This window comes from Passer domesticus, chromosome 8 (genome assembly GCF_036417665.1).
Source record: "Passer domesticus isolate bPasDom1 chromosome 8, bPasDom1.hap1, whole genome shotgun sequence".
Classification (NCBI taxonomy): domain Eukaryota; kingdom Metazoa; phylum Chordata; class Aves; order Passeriformes; family Passeridae; genus Passer; species Passer domesticus.
In genome coordinates, this window is record NC_087481.1 from 43,911,802 (window position 1) to 43,932,162 (window position 20,361).

The following is a 20,361-nucleotide window of genomic DNA, read 5'->3' on the forward strand; positions in this document are numbered from 1 at the left end:
GGTACATAATCCTTACTAAGTAGTTCTGGACTCTAAGTTGGACATTTCTGTTTTTCTCAAAACATAATATATGGAAATGTGCACCATACACTGCAGTCTGAAGACACACCTTTCTGGAAACATCTTCTGAGAGCTTTTTACATAGGGAATGTAATGTTTTTCTGCCTTCCTCACTCTCCTCTTTGCATTTGCCCACACCAGAGCACAGATCAGCACTGCCACTTTTCCTGGCAGAGGCGTCCTCCAGCAGTGACAACAAGCGCTCCCCGTAGCCATTTAATGAGGCAACCTGGGAACACAAAATAGGCTAATAGAACACAGAACCCAATTTCTCAGAAATTATAAGCAAGTTACAATACAGCTGTAAGATTTTTACTCATCCAAAAGCAGACATACTGAACACAGCTGTCAAATACAGCATTGTTTTTCTTTTATTTACTTTAATTGTACTTAGAGCAGCTTTTTTAAAAACTATGTTACATATCCCATAACTGACTTCATTTTTTTTTTCTTAAAGGATCTACTGAAATTCTGAATTACCTTGGAAGAAATAAATTCTTTTAGGGTACCCAGAAGATCAGTATTTGTTGCAAAGTCTACACTGTAACAGTCTTCAATCCATGCCTGCAGGATGCAGAAACTGCGGTTACATATTTTGGTAAGCGACGTGGAAGGATCCAGGTTTGCACTGGTGAGAAGAAAAAGAAATGTATCACACCAAAATTAATATCCAATTCCAATTTAAAAATAAGCATTGACAAAACCCACAAGTTTTACTTTGTATTTAATGTAGTATCTGAAATTCCTAATTTTCATGTCTCTAGAATCCATGGTTCTGTGGAAACAAAGCTGATTTAATTACAACCCATTAGTGGATCACTGGTAAAAATGAGAAGCAGAACTGAGAAGTAAGCACATTGTCAGATGCAGCTCTTGCCCTCATTTTGCTCTCACTTGTTAAGAGAATCTTACAAAAACAAACCTAAACATTAATTTTAATTAGGTAGGACTTTTGAGAAACAGCTATTTGTTATTGGGAGGCAACTCAATTGTTTTTTGCTTTGATAATGTTTTTCATGGGAATGTACTGTACCTGGATAAAGTGCTGCTGATTCTATCAAGAAGAAACTGCAAAAATTCTTCTTGTGTGCAGAAATAGCGAAAAGTGTAAAGAAACTGCTGTACATAACCTTCTAAAAAGGCATTTCTGTAAAGCACAAGAAAAACTTCAGACAAGCCAGAACACATCTTCAACTTGCATTCAAGTACAGCAACAGCAAAAAAATCCTCAAAATATCAAAAATAGGCATTTTAAATTCCCAAGCTCTTAATAAAACCTTGGCTCTTTTAAAAATTATTATTACACATCAAGTACTGTGATTGCCAACCCTGAAAGGATAATTTGTTTTATAAAGAGTTTTTCTACTTTCAATCTTGTGCATAACCACTTTGACATTTCTATTATTAAGGCAAGTTGCAATCTAAATAGTATGGAAGAACATATTAAATTTTCTTTTTTTTCTATCATCTAACTTGATGCTGCTTTAAAGCATTTTTATTATAAGAACAGCATAAGAATTAGATACATTAAGCAAGCAAATATTCCCTGTAGCTCTAATTAGAGGAGTAGTTACTTTAACAACAGAATATGCTTATTATATACACATTGAAAATGAGAGCATTTTATTTTTTTATACACACACACTCTCAAGGTCTTAACACAGGTTAATTGTCTTTTTCCCCTATTGGCTTACAGCTGACCATGGAAATTTGGATTTGATGAATGTGGAAAGTCCAATTCCAAAACATTTCCTTCACTTTGTGTAAAATACTAACTACCAGGAAAAGCAGCACTCAGTGTAACTGGGTCTCAAGAGTCAGGATGAAGTGGGAGAAGTAGCAGGGAGGAAGTTGCTCCCTCTACAGTGACACAAATCTGATGGAGCCTCTGGCAATTTCCATCCTTAACACTATTACAGCTTAGGTACCTGAAAACATTGCCCTTACCAGAGTTGAAGGACACCTCTGTCCCCATTAAAACCTTGAGATAAGCCTGAATCTTGATCATTGCCAAGGACTGATTATTGGGGCAATAATCTGTAGAGATGAACCTAAACATTTTCATATCCAGACCTTATTAATTAGAATTACCAAATTATTATGATTATATGATTATTTGAAGAATTGCTGTACTGCTGGCAGTAACTTAAAGTCTTGATTCCATGGCAACTGTCAGAGGAAGCCTCAAGAAATTCAAATATTAAAAAATTTAAAATTGCTAGGTTTTTATTTATTATCAAATACTTTTAATGAAAGCCAGCTGATCTTTTGACATTTTCATCTCCATTTCTGTAAATGAGTGTTCACAGAAATAACAACAACTTGATAGAAGAGAGGAGAATTTATTAAATGTTGAGTAACTAGGATTCATCACAGAAACAAGTTTTTCCTGATTTAGCAACTATGCTTCAACCCCCTCCCAATTTATGTGTAAAATATATTATACCTAGAATATAAATAAGCCATTAAACCAAGTGGTGTACCGGCCTGCAGAACTCTCACTCCATTTTGATTGTTACACTGCTGTTTCTCTGTGTTATAGTAAAGCAGCAGTGATGATTCATCCACAGGTGCCATGTCCATGGTGTCACCTTTCCCATTGTGAATGACTGTAGGCAGCACATAGGATTCCACACCCCACTGCTCTGCATACATCATCTGCTCAAAGAAGCAAGGCCATGATAAAACAAGAAATTAAAGAGGAAAATTCACACAAAATGCAATCAATGTAAAGACAAACTGCATTTCATATAATTAATTTTTTTTTCTTTTTAAGTAATACTAGCAGAAATTACCTTTAATAATTCTTTTGGCTCTTACTTAATTTGGCAGTTTGACACAAACCATTTCAAATTTCTTACAGTGATCTGAGCAGCCAGTTACACTGATGCAGTAAATGAAGCACAAGTGAAATAAAGTCTGACTTGCCTGCACATATTTCTTTACCAGTTCAAGAAACTGCACTTTTGATTTCATCTCTTGTAGCTGTCCTCTCAGTTTGGGCAACATAGATTTAGTTTCAGGACCTTTAGATTTAAAATACATGGCATAAGAACACCAATGATTCAGAGTGACAGAGCAGGTCCTTAAAAGTACCATGCAGTCATTTTATTACTGGCAAGTTGCCGTAATCTTACCTTTGCTTCTTCTTTCTTTCTGCAATAGTTTCTGGTAAAACTTTATGGTCTTTCTGTAATTTTTTGTCTCCATCATTAGCAATTGTTCTAGTTCCTATTTAAAAAGAAATAGGATTCTGATCAGAATTGTAAGTAGAAGGCAGTTCTAGTAAGAAAGTTAAATTCTAGAGGAGAATTATTTTGTATGAAGAAAAAAGAACATCCAAACAGACAAGAATATATTATTAACAATGAAAAACTACCTTTTACATCTGTGTTTACAAGCAAGATACAGCAGGAGTTACCTGTTCCCAGAAAAGCATTAGTAATGTCACAGTTCTACAACCAGACAGGAGGAGGTTTGTGTATGATGAGACTGTGTGGGAGTTTGTCTAAATTTGTTCACATAAATATGCCTTTAGTTATAATTGCACTTATCTGGTTGTTTTCAAGAGCATTTTTAACATTAAAATCAGAAGTCATCCAGAATTAAAATTTGTATGTTCTGAATTTAGTGCAGGCCCCAGAAACACTTTAAACAGCTGACCTGTATTTGCAGCAAGAACTGAAAGTCTGACTGAAATCAATGGCTTCCAAAGAGGGATAATTACATGATATTATATAACCAGGTCAGAAAGCAGGCAAGAGAGCAGCTCTAGAAATAAAGGACATATAAATTTCAAAGTTCAGCTTTCATATTTTCTATTTATGTATTTCACAAAATTGAAAAAAGGAAACTAAATTTCTATAGAATTATGTAACTTAAGCAATGAGTAGAAATGAAAGTATATCAGGCTCCTCAAAATATATCAATTTAAAAGTAAACATTTACATTTATAATTGCTTACATATCAAAGGTTTCATTATTTTACCAGCCAGTAAAAATGGGCCATGTACTTTGAGTTCAGCTTCTGATTTATTATGAAACAATGAACATGATGTATGTTGGGCTTTATAAAAGAGGTGACTTTTGCACTTGGATCCTAAGTTAACTACCAGTGACCCAGTTACATGAAACAGAACTTTAAATGCAGTAAGTTCACGGAATGCAGCAGACAACTCCCACAGGCAGAGTGATCAGAAAACACACAGCTCAGAGCTAACATATCAAACAACAGATTGGTAAATAGGTTAGCTTTAATGGGATGGACTTGCTAGAAATTAATTTGCTTAAGAAAAACCTGTCACTGTTTTTCAGAAAAGCTCAAAAGGTTTAACAACATAGTTCATTAGCATAGAGTCATAAAAGCCCCCTGGATTTTTAAAAGAGATACTCCTACAGAGCATTACATAGAGAACAGGGAAAGCACAGGAAAGCTATTATCCAGATTCTAATTGGAAGCTGCTTGGTTTTACTTCAAGGTCTGCTTTTGCTTCACCAACTAAAACAAAATCAAGGTGCTTAAGAGACTATGTAAACAGAAAGAGAATCAGAAGGAGTGACCATTTGGAATCTGGTGGACGAAGTAGTTTGTCCCCTAAAAAATCTGGGGTGAGTAGCAATGAAGTCAAATTCCCTGTCTATTCCACAACATTTTCCAATTCAGATAGGTCTAGAGTATAAAAACTTTCGATGAAGCTTTGTGCCCGTGATGTGCTCCAGTCACAGTCCTTCTTAGCTCTTTGCTACAGTAACACCACCTTGGGGCTGGTGCAAAGGGCAGACAGTCCTTTTCCAGTCAACTTTAAGAACAGAAAATGGGTTGTAGATTGGTGATTGCACATTTGTGTCAGCGTGCTTTATTTTGGAATACCACACCTCTCCTGTGGTTTATTGCTAAGACATGACAAATCCTGAGGATTTTAAACTGCTGAAGAGTCAATATTTAAAAAAGAAATGATGTTTTGATTCACTATAATAGAACAAATTTTATCACACTTTTAACCAGCAAGATGTATCTTAGTGATTTAAAATCAATGTACTCACCACTTTTTTAGCATCTATATTTTGAGACTCACTTGATTTCTGCTTTCCAAGGTTTTTCAAGTAACTATGAACTTCTGAATCAAAACATTCAGCTCCATAAAATGCACTGCTCCAACCAGGACTACAGCCACAAAAGTCAGGTAGATTGGGAGATGCCAGGTAGCTGCTTCCAGCTGTCTTTATCATGGCCTGTTCCTCTGAACTTGTATTTTCTTCTGCAAAGCCTGGACCACAGCTGTTGCTTTGCAAATATTGTTGCTCTTTTGCTATAGGGATTGTACCCTGCAGAGTCAATTCTCTTTTGGTATTATCCAAAGGTGACACATCAAAATCCATTTCAACTAATGATGTTTTTATAACAGGCTCAGCCTTCACATTAAAGTCTGCTTCTCCTTTTCCTAAAGAAGGTGTGTAGGGGAAAAGAAATAATGGTCATGTGCTGTAATGCATCCGTTATTGAACTTAAACATGACACATACAAAACATTATTATGAGACTACCATGTGCTCTAACAGTGGGTTTAGGTGCTTATTGTGATTTTAGAATTTTTTTCTCAACTACACATTGTAAAATGATAAAGGTTAAAAACATTTCTGAACTATTGAGCAATACTTAAACAATAAATTTCTGAAAAGCACAAAATATTTTCTATGCATATGCAACAAGCATTTTAACAACACAGAAACTTTAAAACAAAAGTTAAATATGTCAGACCTAAGCACACATTAGAAAAATGTTTAGCTTTTGAGGTTTTTTCCATTCGTAAGTCTTGAACTTTTATTCCTTACAGAGAGGGCAAGAATACTTGATATAGCCAATAGATGTTAAACTTTCTACTCCTACAGGACTCAAGCCATTGAGTTATGATGGGACTTTTTTTCAGTTGTAACAACTACTACAGCCTTCAGGGACTGAGGTGACAGTCAAGGGTTGATATAATGCTGACAGGAGCATTTATACCTGCCAGAAGTCTCCCTTTTCACTTGAGCAACCCTCCAGGGCTTAGATATGCCACTTTGGAGTCAAACAAACCTAATTTCCTGGTGCAAAGAAATTATACACTCCACAGGGAAGTCTAGCTCTACATTTGCAATCATCCTGAGCCAAAATGGAAAACTGTAACACCACCAGCCAAGTGAGAAATTACAAATTTATGTTTTGCTATAAAAATTAAAAATGTAAGTGTATAAGCCCTTCTGTAAAGCATACATATTTTCACTTTGCTCAAAACAGAGAAGTAACCAAGTTTAAATGCTAAAATTTGGTTGAACTGTCTTGAAAAAAAAGCTCACACTGGTAAAACAGCAACCGAATAGAAGCTGTCCATCAATGCACCAAGCCTAGAAAGCATAATGGTTTTGTTATAATATGAGGATTCACCAGTTCCAGCTCAGTTTTAAGTTCAGTTACTGAAAGATAGATATTTGTAAACTTTCAATCACAAAGTGTGTCAGGAGAAATGTAAAACCCAAACTGAACAAGCATAAATAAACAATCCACTTATATAGTAGACCTTAGAATATCTACTCAAACACTAGAAAACCACACACAGCAGTTACCATCCTAAGGGTTTTCAAGATACATCTGTTTAAATAAAAGTAAGTAAAAGTAAATTGCATCCCACAAAATAACACTGGGTCATATGTAAGCTTTGTATAAAAGACATTTACGTCCTTAAGGCATTGATAATGTTCAGATTCAGTGAAAATTTCTGTAACTGTTAAAGCAGAGTGGTTTCCTGAAGACACAAGCAAAGTGTCTCAAAGCTTCTGACACTGATAGATTCCCAGCACTCACAAAGATCTAGAAACATGAAGTCCCTTCTCACCCTCTGTCTGATCACTGCTTGCCAAAAAGCTTTCAGATTTCTTCACGTCTTGGAATATATTGTTGCATTTTGCTTCATCTGCCTCAGTTATGCTGAAAATACAAGGAGACTAGGAAAAATTAGTATTTCCTATACTTTTATATTTACATCAGTAAAATGAGATCTTACAAGTGACTCTATCATGCACATAAAAAGCTTCATAGCATTTATCTAACTCCTAAAGTTTTCATGTTTAGCTGCACTTGTTATTTTATGAGAAAAAAATGTTCAAATGGCTATTCAAGCACAGTAATATAGAGATTTTCCTGTACAGCATTTGGCAAAACTTCAACAGAAGGATCAGAGCACACACAGACAGAAGGCATAACTACAGACTGCAAGTTACTGTAGTGGGTTTTTCACTCAGGATCAACCTCTGGATAAAACTGACTCTAAATCATCCCTAGTTAGAATCATAATCTTAAGTCAAATAAGCTAACACTGAAAAACTGCTATAGTCTTTGTCAAACTAATGTTCAGTAAGCAGTGTCTGAGAGATAGTTTAAGTCAGGCCTTGCATATGATGTAAAAGCTAGACCTGCATTTTTCTCTGGATAATAAATTATGATCTCTCACTGTCAAAAACTACTTTGTAACAAAAGTTCATATACAGGATAATCCTTCATAAATCTCAGTAATTCAGCTGCAACAGCTCAGGTTTCTCTTACCATATCACTGAACTTTGGGGAACCAAGGGCCTAACTTCCAACCAATTTTCAATATTTCCTTAAAAATCCCAACTCAAAGGGGAAATAGGCCAGCATACCAAGGTTGGGTATTTGGAGGTCATAATCTGTTATCTCTGAAATTTGCTGTAAGGATTACACACCTTTCAACAATTAAGTTTTTCTAAATGGTATCTACTAAGCTTCTTTGTCAAAACTTGAAATTTGTAGTTCCAAAAATCCCCAAATTAACTTTGATACAAACTGATTACATTTTTCAACAGTCTTCAGCAAGATGCTTTTACAAAAGTGTGCTACACTTGGAGGCTGCAGTAAAACAAGAATTTAAAAATTGTTTTTTGGGTAGATACATATGTCATTGAAAATTAAATAAGAAAAATGAGAAATAAATTTAGCTGCTTTTTGTCACTTTACAGGCTGCTTACAAAACACTGCCAGGAGGAACACTGAGTCAAATTAAACCAGTTAAACAAAACATTTCTAGCAACGCTAAATTAATTTCCTCTTTCTTAGGTGTGATTAGAACACATAATGTATAAAGAACTAATACCAAACAGAATAAACAAACTGAACAGTAAGAACAATATACTTCTGATTAAACAGTCTCCTTCTAACAGGACTATGAAGCTCTCCATCAATGGTTGTAATTGATCAGAATTGAGTTTCCATTATTCAGATATCCTAAGATGGAGTTATAGAAAAGGGTGGTAGAAAATATTTTTGACTGAACCATTAAGCACTGTTTGCCATGGAAAAAGCTTTGAAAAACCTCAAACTGTGAAATGAACAGTTTACAGGAAACAAATATGAATACCTGAAGAGAAAATGTAAATTCTTTCCTGCATCTACAAATTAGGGATAAAAGCATTAAATTCAAATGTAAGAAGGTCAAAGTTGAAAACACCTACCATAAATGTGAAGATCTTCCTCCATTTACTACCTGATAGAGATTCTCCAGTAACTTTTCATCCCAGTAGAGGTCACAAAACTTCTCACAAATTCTATCGGAGAACATACCAAACTTAATTCCCTTTAAGTTTAAAATGAAGTTGCCTTGTTTAAAATAAAAAGAACAGAAACAAATAAAAGAGGGAGAAAAAAATTAACAGCAATATTCTTACAAGTCAATGATAAAAACATACAGAAGAAAATGCACATACCCATATCAAAAACTTCAGCTCCACTCTCTAAATAACCATCAAATGCAAACTCCTCTTGTATAAGATGAATCACTTCCTGTAGTGAAGTGTCACTTGTGTTCTGATGGGGCAGGACTTCATCACTGAAGAAACTGTAACTGTCTCTACTCACTGAAGTAGATGGTGTGTGTTCTTCTTCAGTGAAAAAACTGTCTATGCTGGTAGCACACTCAGTTTCTTGGCAGTCAGTTTGAATAACTGGGCTTCTTTTATCAAACTGGTTCTCTGTATTAGTAGTCTCATGACTTTGCACATTGCAAAGGGAGGCATCATTTTCTGCTTGCATGCTCATTTTACAACTTGCAATAGTACTTGAAAGTAGCACTGGCAAACTGTGATAGCAATCATAAGCAATTCTTGAGCGAAGAGGCTTATTTGGTATTTGCTCTGATACAGCCAAATGTACTGGTACAAATGTCAGAACTCTTTTCTCTGAGTTCTGTTTGAGAATGATGTTATTTATATGAAGAAAATTAGAAGATGTAGGACAAGCTAAAGAGCTGGAGGGATCTTCAGACAAAATGCTCTTCTCTTGTAGAGCATGTGAGGAATCAGGTGGTGACGGTAACGTAACTGTAGAAGCAAACATACTGCCTGAGTTTTGCTCTTCTGAAGACATCTGGAATGAGTGGCTTGGAACTTGTAAATGACACTCGGGTGTTTCAGGAACAGTTTCAATAACACCTGTATCCTCAATACCACAGCTTTTGAAGTCTTCTATATACCCTGATTTGTTGTTGTTCATATGTTTTTCTTTCCTTGTCTCTTTCTTGAATTGGTCAGAAACTGGTGTTTGAACCTCTCTGAAAAAAAACACAAAGAATTTTTAAAGGAAAATTCAAACAGATTTAACAATGACATTTAATCTTTAACTTATTCTGCTTTAGGATATACTAACTTTGTTATATTTGCATCTTGTTGCAAAATAATAGGCTTAAAATGAGTTGCAGGAGAGGTGAATGCAACAGGTAATGTTGCTTTCTCACAATTTAGTGAAATCTGGCATGGTACTGGTCCTTTAACTGCTACAAGTTTACTTTCACTGGTAAAAGGCACAAATCCTAAAAGCAAAAACACAGAAAGATGATCAATATGTAAAACAGAAATGTAAAGTAAGTTAACAATCAATTCAGATAGAAAAACAACTGCATATTGGACTGAGAAAATCTTATATGGAGAAGTGAACTAGAGAATACTAAGCCAGAGTAAACATGTCAGAGCCTGACTGCTTACCCAGACTTGACTCTGAAGGGTCCATTTCATATTTCTCATTTTTAAATTCAAAAGAGACACGATCTTCAGACAAGACTTCTTCCCCAACAGCCTAACAATAAACATTGAAGCCCAAATTGATGTTATTAGCATTTTCTTTTTTCTAGTTCTGCTCAGCACATTATTTAAAAAAAACCTCCAATCCTCATATACACCTTGAATATTGCAACAACCTAGTCATGCCAAGGTGAGGAATTAAGAAAATTACATACAGAACTATAAGGACTGGTATAACTGTTTAGAAATCTTGGTAACTTGCTACTCAAAGTTTTGAATAAACTCAGTTTCATGGATTGACTGAATCCTGTGTGCATTATATAAACACATTTGAAACACAACCAGAACCCAACATTATATATTAATTTCTTCTGTGGGGTGGTAAATAAAAAGAGAGATTATGAAATTAGTTACTTATTCTTTATCCATATAGATTGTGGAGTCAGAGCATCACAATCTGTGATCACTCACACAGAAAGAACTAGAAAAAGGCAATACTTACAGACTTGAAAATACCAAAACAAAACAACCAAAAGATATCACACCAACAAAACCAAACCCAAAATCTAGCTACACGTGCAGTCAACAAAATCTTACTGGAATACATTTACAGAATTAATTGAAAAAACAAACAAAATTGAAGAAAGGTGGCACTCTTACCTTAAAGATGGGTTTACCCAATAATGTCAAAATATTTTTGCTGTTTATACCTTGTTCAAGTAAATAATGATTGCATGTCTAAAAAAAAAATTGCAATTTTCAGTCAGTAAATAAGTTTTCAATCACGTGAGGTATTCATGGACAAGGACAAAGTTAAGATAAATAGTCAATTAGAAGTAATCTAAGTTTAGGAAGTCTTATGAACCTTGTCAAAGTCCAAGTACCTTGATAATTTCAATCTAAATTAAAAACACGCCCCTCTGTGCCCCTAAGGAGGTAACTTCAAAAACAAAACCCAAAGTGACTGGTTATGATTTAATTAGATATCAGTCTATTACAAGTATGAAGTTATTATTTTGATTTAAAAAACACTCAAATGACACTTTAGACACAACTAAATCTAGTAACCTTAATTGCAGCAGTTAGAGAAGGTCTTTCTTCAGGGTTTTTTCTTGCCATATCCAGAAGTAGTTTTTTAAATTTTCTTGGCAATACTACTTTATGACTCAGTGGAACACTGTATTTTGCTGCCATCCACAGAACTGCAGCAACACCATAAACACAGACCTATTGGTATAACGTAAGAGACAAGAAAGATTTAAATAGACTAAAAAAAGCCTCCACTTCAAAAACAATTCCAGCAAATTATCCAAAATCCCCCCCATTTCCTGCCAAAAAAGAAAAAAAAACTTACTAGAGCTTTTAAAGTACAGATTACATTTGGCTTTTGAGGGTGCTGATGAAAATCCCAGCCCACTTCAAAATCTAGTTGTTATGCAGGGCCAAAACCAGCAGCTATTTTTCTACTGTTGGAGTAACAGACATTAATTGTCTTATTCTTTACCTAAGAAAAATGTATTTTAGAACACTTTTGAAGAATTTCTTTCTTATGTAAAAAGATTGCTGCAAGCTTCAGAGTTCTACCATAAAATGTGGCCAGCTGCAATTTACTTAAAAAAGGTCATGATAATTCGGCAAGTAAGTGGCACACAGTAATTACATACTAGCCAGCACAAGTCATATTTATAGAGAAGATTACACCTGTCAGAAAAATGAGGCACTGCATATTTATTTTAGCAATTATTGTGCTACCTGCAGCTAGAGCAATTGAAGTTGCCCCAATGAGGGACCTTGCAAAGGACTTGGTCTTTACGAGTTTTCTTGTTTCATTTGAAGAGTTACAATTTTCAGAGTCAGATTTAGTCCCCTTAATGCTCAGTTTTCATATGTTAGCATGTACTATAAATGCAACTTTAAGAAATTTAAAGCACCACACTTTACATTGCCTCTCAAAGATATTACAAAAGCTCAACGGACAGAACCCAAAGCACAGTAGAAAATAATGTGTTCTCATAAAACAATCTTTTCTGCACTCTTTTGAGCAAAGTGAACAGCAATGAACAAAATATAACAAGTTCACTACAAACAAAATAATCTTTTGACTAGTTCCATTTGAACCATTGAAGAAAAGCTACTAACAGGTAAAAAACCACCTGAAATAGAGAAAGCAGCTCAATCAAAACAAAAATAATTTTCTTCCCCTTAGGTTTAGAACTCCAAGATTACCCTAAATTTATTTACGAAAAACTTGCCATCCATGCCATCAGAACCTTCAATGAAAGTTCTTTGTAAAGAACTGTTACTGTGACACTACACAGTCTTCATTCCCATACCATAAATTGAACTGAATGTTTATAACTAGAAAGTTATACAGCCATCAGGAAAAAGGAAAAAAACCCCAACAGCTTATTCTATATGTAATAGAATAATTGTTGTAGAAAAACACGGAACAGATTACTTTCTAAAGACATTCTAAAGAAAATAAAGCACAAAGACTTAAGTATTATTAATTTCTATTATTTTCTACTGTCTGGTGAAACTGCTGTATTATATTTCAGGGTTAGTTTAAGCTCCTGAAGCCTCTGAAAAACCAGCACATTGGATCAAAGCAGTTAAAAAAATTTAGGAAAGACATAAAAATATTTTCTAGTTACAGACAGCTTTACAGAAAATGGAATGTTTTTAGTAGATTTTTATGAGCTTTTATTTTCTGATTCATGATTATTATGTCTAATTCCAAAGAACTGATGAGACACAAGGCACATATTAGCTAACCTCTTTTTACATAACAGAAAGGTACTCTAAATTCTCTTCCCCTGACTTTTAAGATCATTGTGGTACAGTTTGCAATTCAAAAGTAGTTGCAGTGGAGACACATTCACCCGCTATTTGACATTTTTATTATCTTTGTTCTAAAAGCTTATTATGGTTTTTATCTATAGAAAAAAGCTCTAAGAAAACTATATTGGAAAAAGACATCATTCATAATGTTTCCAAAGTAAAAACATACTGATAATGACATTTTTATCCAGTCTTCTAAGTGTGAATAATGCTTGGGCTTTTGTCCAGATAGTCTAAGTTAATGATCTTACTATGACCTTCAGAATGTGAAAAAATGACTTAAAAGTCTGTCTTACTGCTAAAAAATTGAAAATAATTAAGTCTTATGGAAAACCATTGAATAGCACATTTTTGGCAGTTACTCCAATTCTGGAATGAAAAATTATAGAAGCAATTGATTTAATGAGAGATCAATATATCAAAAAAGCCCCACAGATAACCAAGAAACATTGGGAGAAATGAGAAATATTAACACCATCTTAGAAGAGTTTAGCTTTCTTCTCCAACTAGCAGAGGGATAAAACTGTCCTTTGATAAAATACAAAGCAATCTACATAACCTACCACATTACCTTCTCAGTATCCACATCCTCTTCTTCAATTTCAGGAGCTAAATAAAATACATCACAAGATTCTAAATGAGAAAAGAAATCAGAAACAAAAGGTAAGATGTTTGCTTTCTTCTCCACTTCCCCTGAAAAGAAATAAAAGCTGAACATGCAATCTCTTATTTTACCTTTAGCTGTTGGAGCAGCAAAGAGGATCCTTCCATGGCAGTCAATCAGCACAGAGTCCAAACATAAGACCACTGCAAAAAAACCCAAAAACAACAAAAGGGCAAGGTATAATAAGTATCTGTTCTTGTAGCTATTTAGCACTAATAAAAATAAATAATTTTAACAAAGAATTTACAATGTCAGAAATCACCCTAAAGTAAATGATGCTTTAAATAACATTTATGCTAGAACAGACACAAGTCAATAAAGAGACAATAGCTGTGTAATTACCCAAAGCAATTTCTGCAGAACAAAGACAAGAAACTGGAAGTTTATTCTTTTTATACCCAGCACTGAAAAGGATGGTCAAGAAAGAAACAAAACAAAAAGAAATAAATACAATAGGTAGATCTACTTTAGTCTTCTCAATGGGTACCAATAAAAGATGGTCAATTTATCTAAGAATTTAAGTCTCTCCTCTTCTCCTCCTTCAACCCCACAAAAACAGAGGGTCAGCATCTGGAGAAAGCTGACACACACGTGGCCAGATCCAAACCTCCGCTAGGTGCAACAGGATATGAAGTCGAGTTTATCACAAATAGTTATAATCACACTTAGTGAAGAAATGTTACATAAGTCAGTATTTGCAAGGCCATGAAATTTTCCATTGTTAAAAATGAAATAATGCACTTCTAAAACTATTTTAAATGATCTGAGGTCTTCAAAAACTTAACATTACGGTAATGAGATCACATAATATAAATATAGTGTTGAAACCTTGTGGCAAAACTGTGTCTATCTGTTTGCTAACTTCAAAGGACTGTTTAATTTTATGTGTTTCAATTAAAAGCCAACTGGCCAGTAAGTAGTTCTCTTCCAGTCCAACTGTAGTCCTCTATTTCTAGACTACCATCAAATGCACTATTTTCTTGTTAAAAACAAAGTACTGGAAGAATAGATTCTTAAAACTGAATAAGACATTAAAACATTAAATGTATTAATTATGAAATAAAATATTAAAGATGTCTAAGAGACACACAAACATCAATTTATTAATAAATAATTAATTGAAGCGGTCTAAGATGAAAAAAAAAGTAAGAAAAAAGGCAGTAACACTTTCCCTTTTTTAGTTATTTGTACAAACCACATCTAAAATTAAATTACTCACTGTGCTTAACATAAAGGCTTGTCTACTACCTTCAATAATATTTAAGTTGGACCCGAAGTACAAGTCTGGAAAAGCAAAGCTTTCCCAAATGCGAACCTTCGCTGGTTGTTTCTGCAGAGGCAGCTTCACACTCACTCTGTCTTTGCCAGCAGTACATGTCCCTGGCCCTGCCCACACAAACCAGACCTCAGCTTGTTCAGTGCAACATAAGAATCCTCACCTGGGTTCCCTGAATCACCCACCAGCAACTTGTAAGCAATATCCTCTGATAAGTGGAGAGGAATTAAGTCTCAGTGGAGGTTACAAACAACTTCTGTAGCACAGTTGAATTAACAAATACGTGAAGAAGAGGCTAGCTTTGGGATATGTTTTCTTAAGCAGGTAATCCTGCTTAGGATTATGAGAAAGGTGTAATCAAGGAAGGATTTGGAGAAAAAGGCTATGTGACTAAATAAAAAATAATCCAGCTTCATACATTTAACCATGGCTCATCAGCTACCAGTCTCACTATACCATTGTCAAGACAAAGGATTTTTTTACAAGATGTATTCAAAATACCTATCAGCTTCACCTTCAGTAAGTATTATTCAAAAGGAATGTTGAGAGAACTTTATATGTGTGTGGGCAATAAAGCAGTAACACCACTATAAACCTTTCCACAATGCACCACTCCCCTCAGAACAGGCAGAGAATCCTCTTGCAGAAACAATCTAAATCTGAAACCAATATTCAACTTCAAGGTAGCTTTTTTTGTCAAATACAGAAGTTTTAAGTAAAATAATTTCCATTTGGTGGTTTGTATCATTATGTTCCCTTCTATAGCGTATATAAGGTTCAGATGACAACTTTTAGTATTTTTAAGACATGCATTCTTAAGAGAGCAGTAACAGGCTGGCTAAGAATATTACATTAGAATCCAAGCCATTATGTGCAGTTAGCTGAAACCTTCAGAAACATAAGGAACATGCTATGAGGCTGAAATAATCCTTCTGTTACAAGATATATTAAATACTTAGTATTATTTTCCAGAATTCTTAAAATGTTCAGAATCTTCATTTATGGCTTATTTACTCTTAAGCAGTTTTATATAACAGAAATAAAATAACTGAAGCTGAAATCAGAAGAGATGCAGTAAGTTTTCTGTACATTACTATCCAGTTGTTTCACTTAAAGGCTTCAAGCTCATCCCTGCCCATACTCCCAAAAGCAAGTTTTTTAAATCAAGGAAAATAAAGGGTGGTGGTGGTGGAAACTTCTGCTATAGGTTTATCATTAGTATAAGCTAAACCATCATTCAGAATGTCCATGGAAATCTAGGATGGTCTTCTTAGTCACATACAACATATTCCAATTCTGTCAAAGGACGGTTCTCTCTTCCTCTCAGAAGTTTATTTCTGATAATTTGTCTATAAACTGAAGCATATGGGATGTGGAAGGACTAACTCCATGACAAGATCCTGGGTACTTTAAAATGACAAAGCCCTGTACTGTAGAAAATAGGTCAGGAATTATTTGTCACAAAGAAATCCTGGCAAAAGAGGAAGTTTTTTGTTTATATATATATATATATATATGTATACACACATGTAAAACTTATCTCCTCCTGCTTGATACAAGTCACAAGTGTTTTTCTTAAAAGTCGAAGTACAGATTCTCTATTCCCAAAAAGTCTAAAATTTGTTTCACTGCTTGAAGCCAAAGATTAATTTCTGCTGCAAAAGCCATCAAGATTCAGAATTTAAAAAAAAACAAAACCAAAAAACAAACCCACCTATATATGAGACTTTCACCTATATGTGGAAGAAAACTCCAAATTGAGTTTTGTCACAATTTAAGGGAATCAAAATAGAAATATCTGCACGCAAAATGAGAGTCAAGATCCTTTCAATCAACAGAATAAAAGAAATATTAACACAGTGAACATCAATAACTAGGCAAAATACTTCATGATAATTAAGACTATACCTGGATAATCTATGCAAGTCTGCAGAGTACATAAACACTCATGACATAATGCCCAGAGTTCATAGTCTTTCAGAGGCCTACCATACCAGGACAACAGGAGTTTTAGAGAGATCCACTGAAAAAAACAGTGAGGATGCAGAAAATTATAAAAATCATCACAAATTTAAAACATTTACTAATGCAATAGAAAAGTAAATCCTAATATAAAAAAAAAATACTCAACTTAAAACGTAACAAGAAAATATATTTATTGCACTTACCAGTAATGAATTAATACTATTTATTAAAAAAGCATGGCACAGTCAGCTAACTATATATAAGTAAAGTATAAATGAATTAATTTCTTAATTCCTTCAGGATAAGTCAGCTGTCTGGAAGGTCTTTCTTACCATACTAAGAAAAGACTCTTAGAATGTCTATTGTGTAATAGACATATTTTATGATGAATTGAAACATAATTACATAATTATAGGGACAACACCTAGACTGAAAAACATAAAAAATTCAAATGATTGCCATCAACAAAACAGTCCCACATTCAAAACCTGATTTACCCTGACAGTTGCATTACATGTCTTACCTTAAAGATTTCATCAACATTTCTTGTTCTTCTGTGAAAGATGTTAACAATATTGACAGAATTAATGACAGGTTTATTTGAAATCCCAGCATGCTGTTTTGTATTTAATCACTGGCTGCTCAATTTGTAGTAACAGCATTTGTTTTTCTGACTACCAATTTAGCTTTTGATATCTGGCATAATACCTTAATGTGACAAAGATACTGCTCCATGGAAACTTACTGTTCTTCAGAGACACACTTTACATTCTGTGATTTTTTATTTTTGGGGGGTGGTGTGTGTCTGTGTGAATGTAAGAACTGGAGATTTACAGTAGTGCACACACACCTCCCTGATCAAACCGTGCTAATGGAAAAGCTCATCTCTAGTAGTGGCTCTTGACATCAGCTGCACTTATGATCTCCGTTCATCTACCAAAGGAACACTAAAAAGTTCATTGTAGGCAGAAACCTCTGAGTGAGAGCAGTGTTTTTTTTTAAAAAAAAGAGCACAGCACATTTTCTCTTACATATGCAGTCCTGAATGAGTCAATTTCAGGCCATGTTAGGAAAAGAATTACCAGAAGTAATTCAGGATTAACTCTGGAAAAAAAACCCCATTTCACCCTCAAAAAAACCTCCAAAGAAACAAAAACCAATCAAACAAAAAATGAACCAAACCAACCCAAAAAAACCTAAACACAAAATTGAAGCACAGGAGACAACAAAACCCCCTCTGAACTGTTTTGTTGCTTTTACAGACACCTTTATATCCCAATCAGTATTTATAACATCTACATAGACTAAGGGTCTCTCCCACACACAATGGCACTACATCATTAACTTTGACAAATCAGCCTCTGCACTGTCATTTACTAAAGTCAATTTTTCATCCTTTTCCTGAGATGCTCTTTGGATTTTATCATGAGATACATAATGAGTTGACTACTGCATTGAATTTCATAAAGCTCAACAAATAGAAATAGCTTCAGTGCAATCTATGGAGAAAAGGAGGACATTAATTTCTGTAGCTGAAACTTTGTTAATAATTTGAACCAGAAGACCTTCTCAAAGAACACAGTACTTTAGGTTCATATTGTTTAAATTTTCTTTGAAGATGAACCAGATAAACTACATTTTTTAAAACAAAATATATCAGGAAACGCACCTTTTGATTTACTGAAAATGTTTCATATTCTGCCTACCTCCAACAGATAAAAATGAACTTGGTGCTATTATTCTTCTATCCTGCATTGTGGCACATTGCAAAAATTAGTAACTTCAGCATAGACAGATTTGAAGCCAGGTGATAAGATTCAATTTCTTTCTCCAATTTTGCTATCACCAGCACCCTGGAGTGCAAAATCCTTTCATGTGTTCTTTTACTGTATCTAGAAAAGTAAGCTCTTGAACGGTCCGATAAAAAGCCATCAATCACACAGCAGGAAGGAAAAGGACAGACAGTCAAAAGAATGAATTAGTCTAGAAAGCATATAGGATAGAGCTTCATACTGTTGATAGATTACTATCCCTGAGCAGCACTGTTTCCCACTCCAGAGCACTGTGATTCTCATGTGCCTCAAGTGTCTTTGCTCACAGACACTTTACAAAGAAATGAGCATTCAAACCTTCAAATTAACCCTGCACAGCTGACATGAGAGAAGAGAAACCATAAGAGAAATTTCAGACTGACTAAAACACTAAGAAGGCTTTGGGATTTAGGAATTTTCTTTTAGTAAGTACACACTAGTGCCACATGTTTCTCTGTAAGAGAATTCCTCCTCTTGAAGTTTATGTCTTTAAAGGCTCTAAAAGCTGCAGCAAAGAAAGACTGACTTCCTTTACTGCATATACAAATCATCCTTCACTTCAGCAGAAGGTGATGAATGGCTAGCCAGGGAAAGAAGAATCTTCCATTGAACTGGAGACTGAAGTTTGTTGTACTGCAGAAAGATGCAAAGTATTTCTCATCACCTCTGGGATATCCAAGCTCTTTAGAGTAAGAAAGAAATGACAGAAAGAAATTCAGGCATGGCAGGAGAGTAGGAATAAATCCTAAGAGCAGCAGCAAAAGTTTATGATAAGACAGAAGTGTCAATGATAGATTAGAAAACAGAGGATGAAGAGGCACCAGAAAAACTCTATTTTGGAAGAAAAAGGTATGTAGTGAAAGCAAATCTTAGCATAAATGAGAATCAGTGCCATCTATGGGATGGCCAAAACAAACTGAGTCAGGAAAAAGAAGGATGAAGTCTGGTTACAGTTTGGTGAACTTAATTTGAATGCATATACTCATTGTTTTTCTGGCAATCATTCTAAAGAAATGTGAAACCTCAAATATAATATTGTTAGCTGGTATTTATTTGCTAGTTGGTCTTCTGTCATGCTAATAAATACCTGCACTGCTATTGTCTCTTACTATAATTCATGTCTCTCCTCACCTTCACCATTATCAATTTTATTTCTCAAAGAAACACCTGAGAAGGTCATTCCTCTAGTGTCCTAATTATTCCAAATCCCCACGTTCCTCCACCAGAAAGAGAAATGTGGAAGACTTCAGATGAAAACTGAGGGTTCAGACTTGCTGGGGACTTCTAACTCGTGCTCTAACACCTTGCAGAATTACCCCCTGTAGTGAAGGTACATGACAAGACATGTTTCATCACACATTTGCATTTGTGGTGAAAAATGCATGCAGTTTGGTTCAAACAGTTTCAAAGGAAAAAGAATACACTTCTCAACCTATGGTTATGAGACAACTTTGATTTAAGCCTCATCCTTAAACAAAGATATTCAATGCAATGCTCCTGGTACCTCACCTCTGAGGTATTTTAACACGATGCACGTTCTACCTCCACTGAACCTTGTTTTAGTAAACATGTAAGTGTAAAACTCCTTAAATAGACATGTCTCAGCTTTGGCTGTTTTGGATTTTAACATGCAAGTCTCTGATTCATGGCTATTACTATTTCCCAAAATTTAAAAATAAA

General features: G+C 34.6%; 1 protein-coding gene across 12 annotated transcripts in view; it reads right to left on the minus strand.

The window, feature by feature from the left end:
- Nucleotides 1–20,361, minus strand: part of KNDC1 (kinase non-catalytic C-lobe domain containing 1) — a 57,995-nt gene that overhangs the window by 6,786 nt on the left and 30,848 nt on the right. The window contains exons 7-23 of one of the 12 annotated variants that reach the window (XM_064430960.1): nucleotides 16,814–16,928; nucleotides 13,701–13,772; nucleotides 13,537–13,598; nucleotides 11,193–11,351; nucleotides 10,785–10,862; nucleotides 10,089–10,179; nucleotides 9,754–9,916; nucleotides 8,817–9,658; nucleotides 8,565–8,709; nucleotides 6,932–7,023; nucleotides 5,104–5,501; nucleotides 3,198–3,291; nucleotides 2,989–3,086; nucleotides 2,507–2,718; nucleotides 1,094–1,207; nucleotides 541–688; nucleotides 110–289 (exon numbers count right to left, since the gene is read on the minus strand). In XM_064430960.1, the coding sequence (XP_064287030.1) occupies nucleotides 110–289; nucleotides 541–688; nucleotides 1,094–1,207; nucleotides 2,507–2,718; nucleotides 2,989–3,086; nucleotides 3,198–3,291; nucleotides 5,104–5,501; nucleotides 6,932–7,023; nucleotides 8,565–8,709; nucleotides 8,817–9,658; nucleotides 9,754–9,916; nucleotides 10,089–10,179; nucleotides 10,785–10,862; nucleotides 11,193–11,351; nucleotides 13,537–13,598; nucleotides 13,701–13,772; nucleotides 16,814–16,928 (3,063 nt within the window). Of the gene's footprint in view, nucleotides 1–109; nucleotides 290–540; nucleotides 689–1,093; nucleotides 1,208–2,506; nucleotides 2,719–2,988; nucleotides 3,087–3,197; nucleotides 3,292–5,103; nucleotides 5,502–6,900; nucleotides 7,041–8,564; nucleotides 8,710–8,816; nucleotides 9,659–9,753; nucleotides 9,917–10,088; nucleotides 10,180–10,784; nucleotides 10,863–11,192; nucleotides 11,352–13,528; nucleotides 13,599–13,700; nucleotides 13,773–16,813; nucleotides 16,929–20,361 lie in introns of those variants that run through there. The other 11 variants (XR_010367452.1, XR_010367453.1, XM_064430961.1 and 8 more) reach the window with 11 other exon arrangements.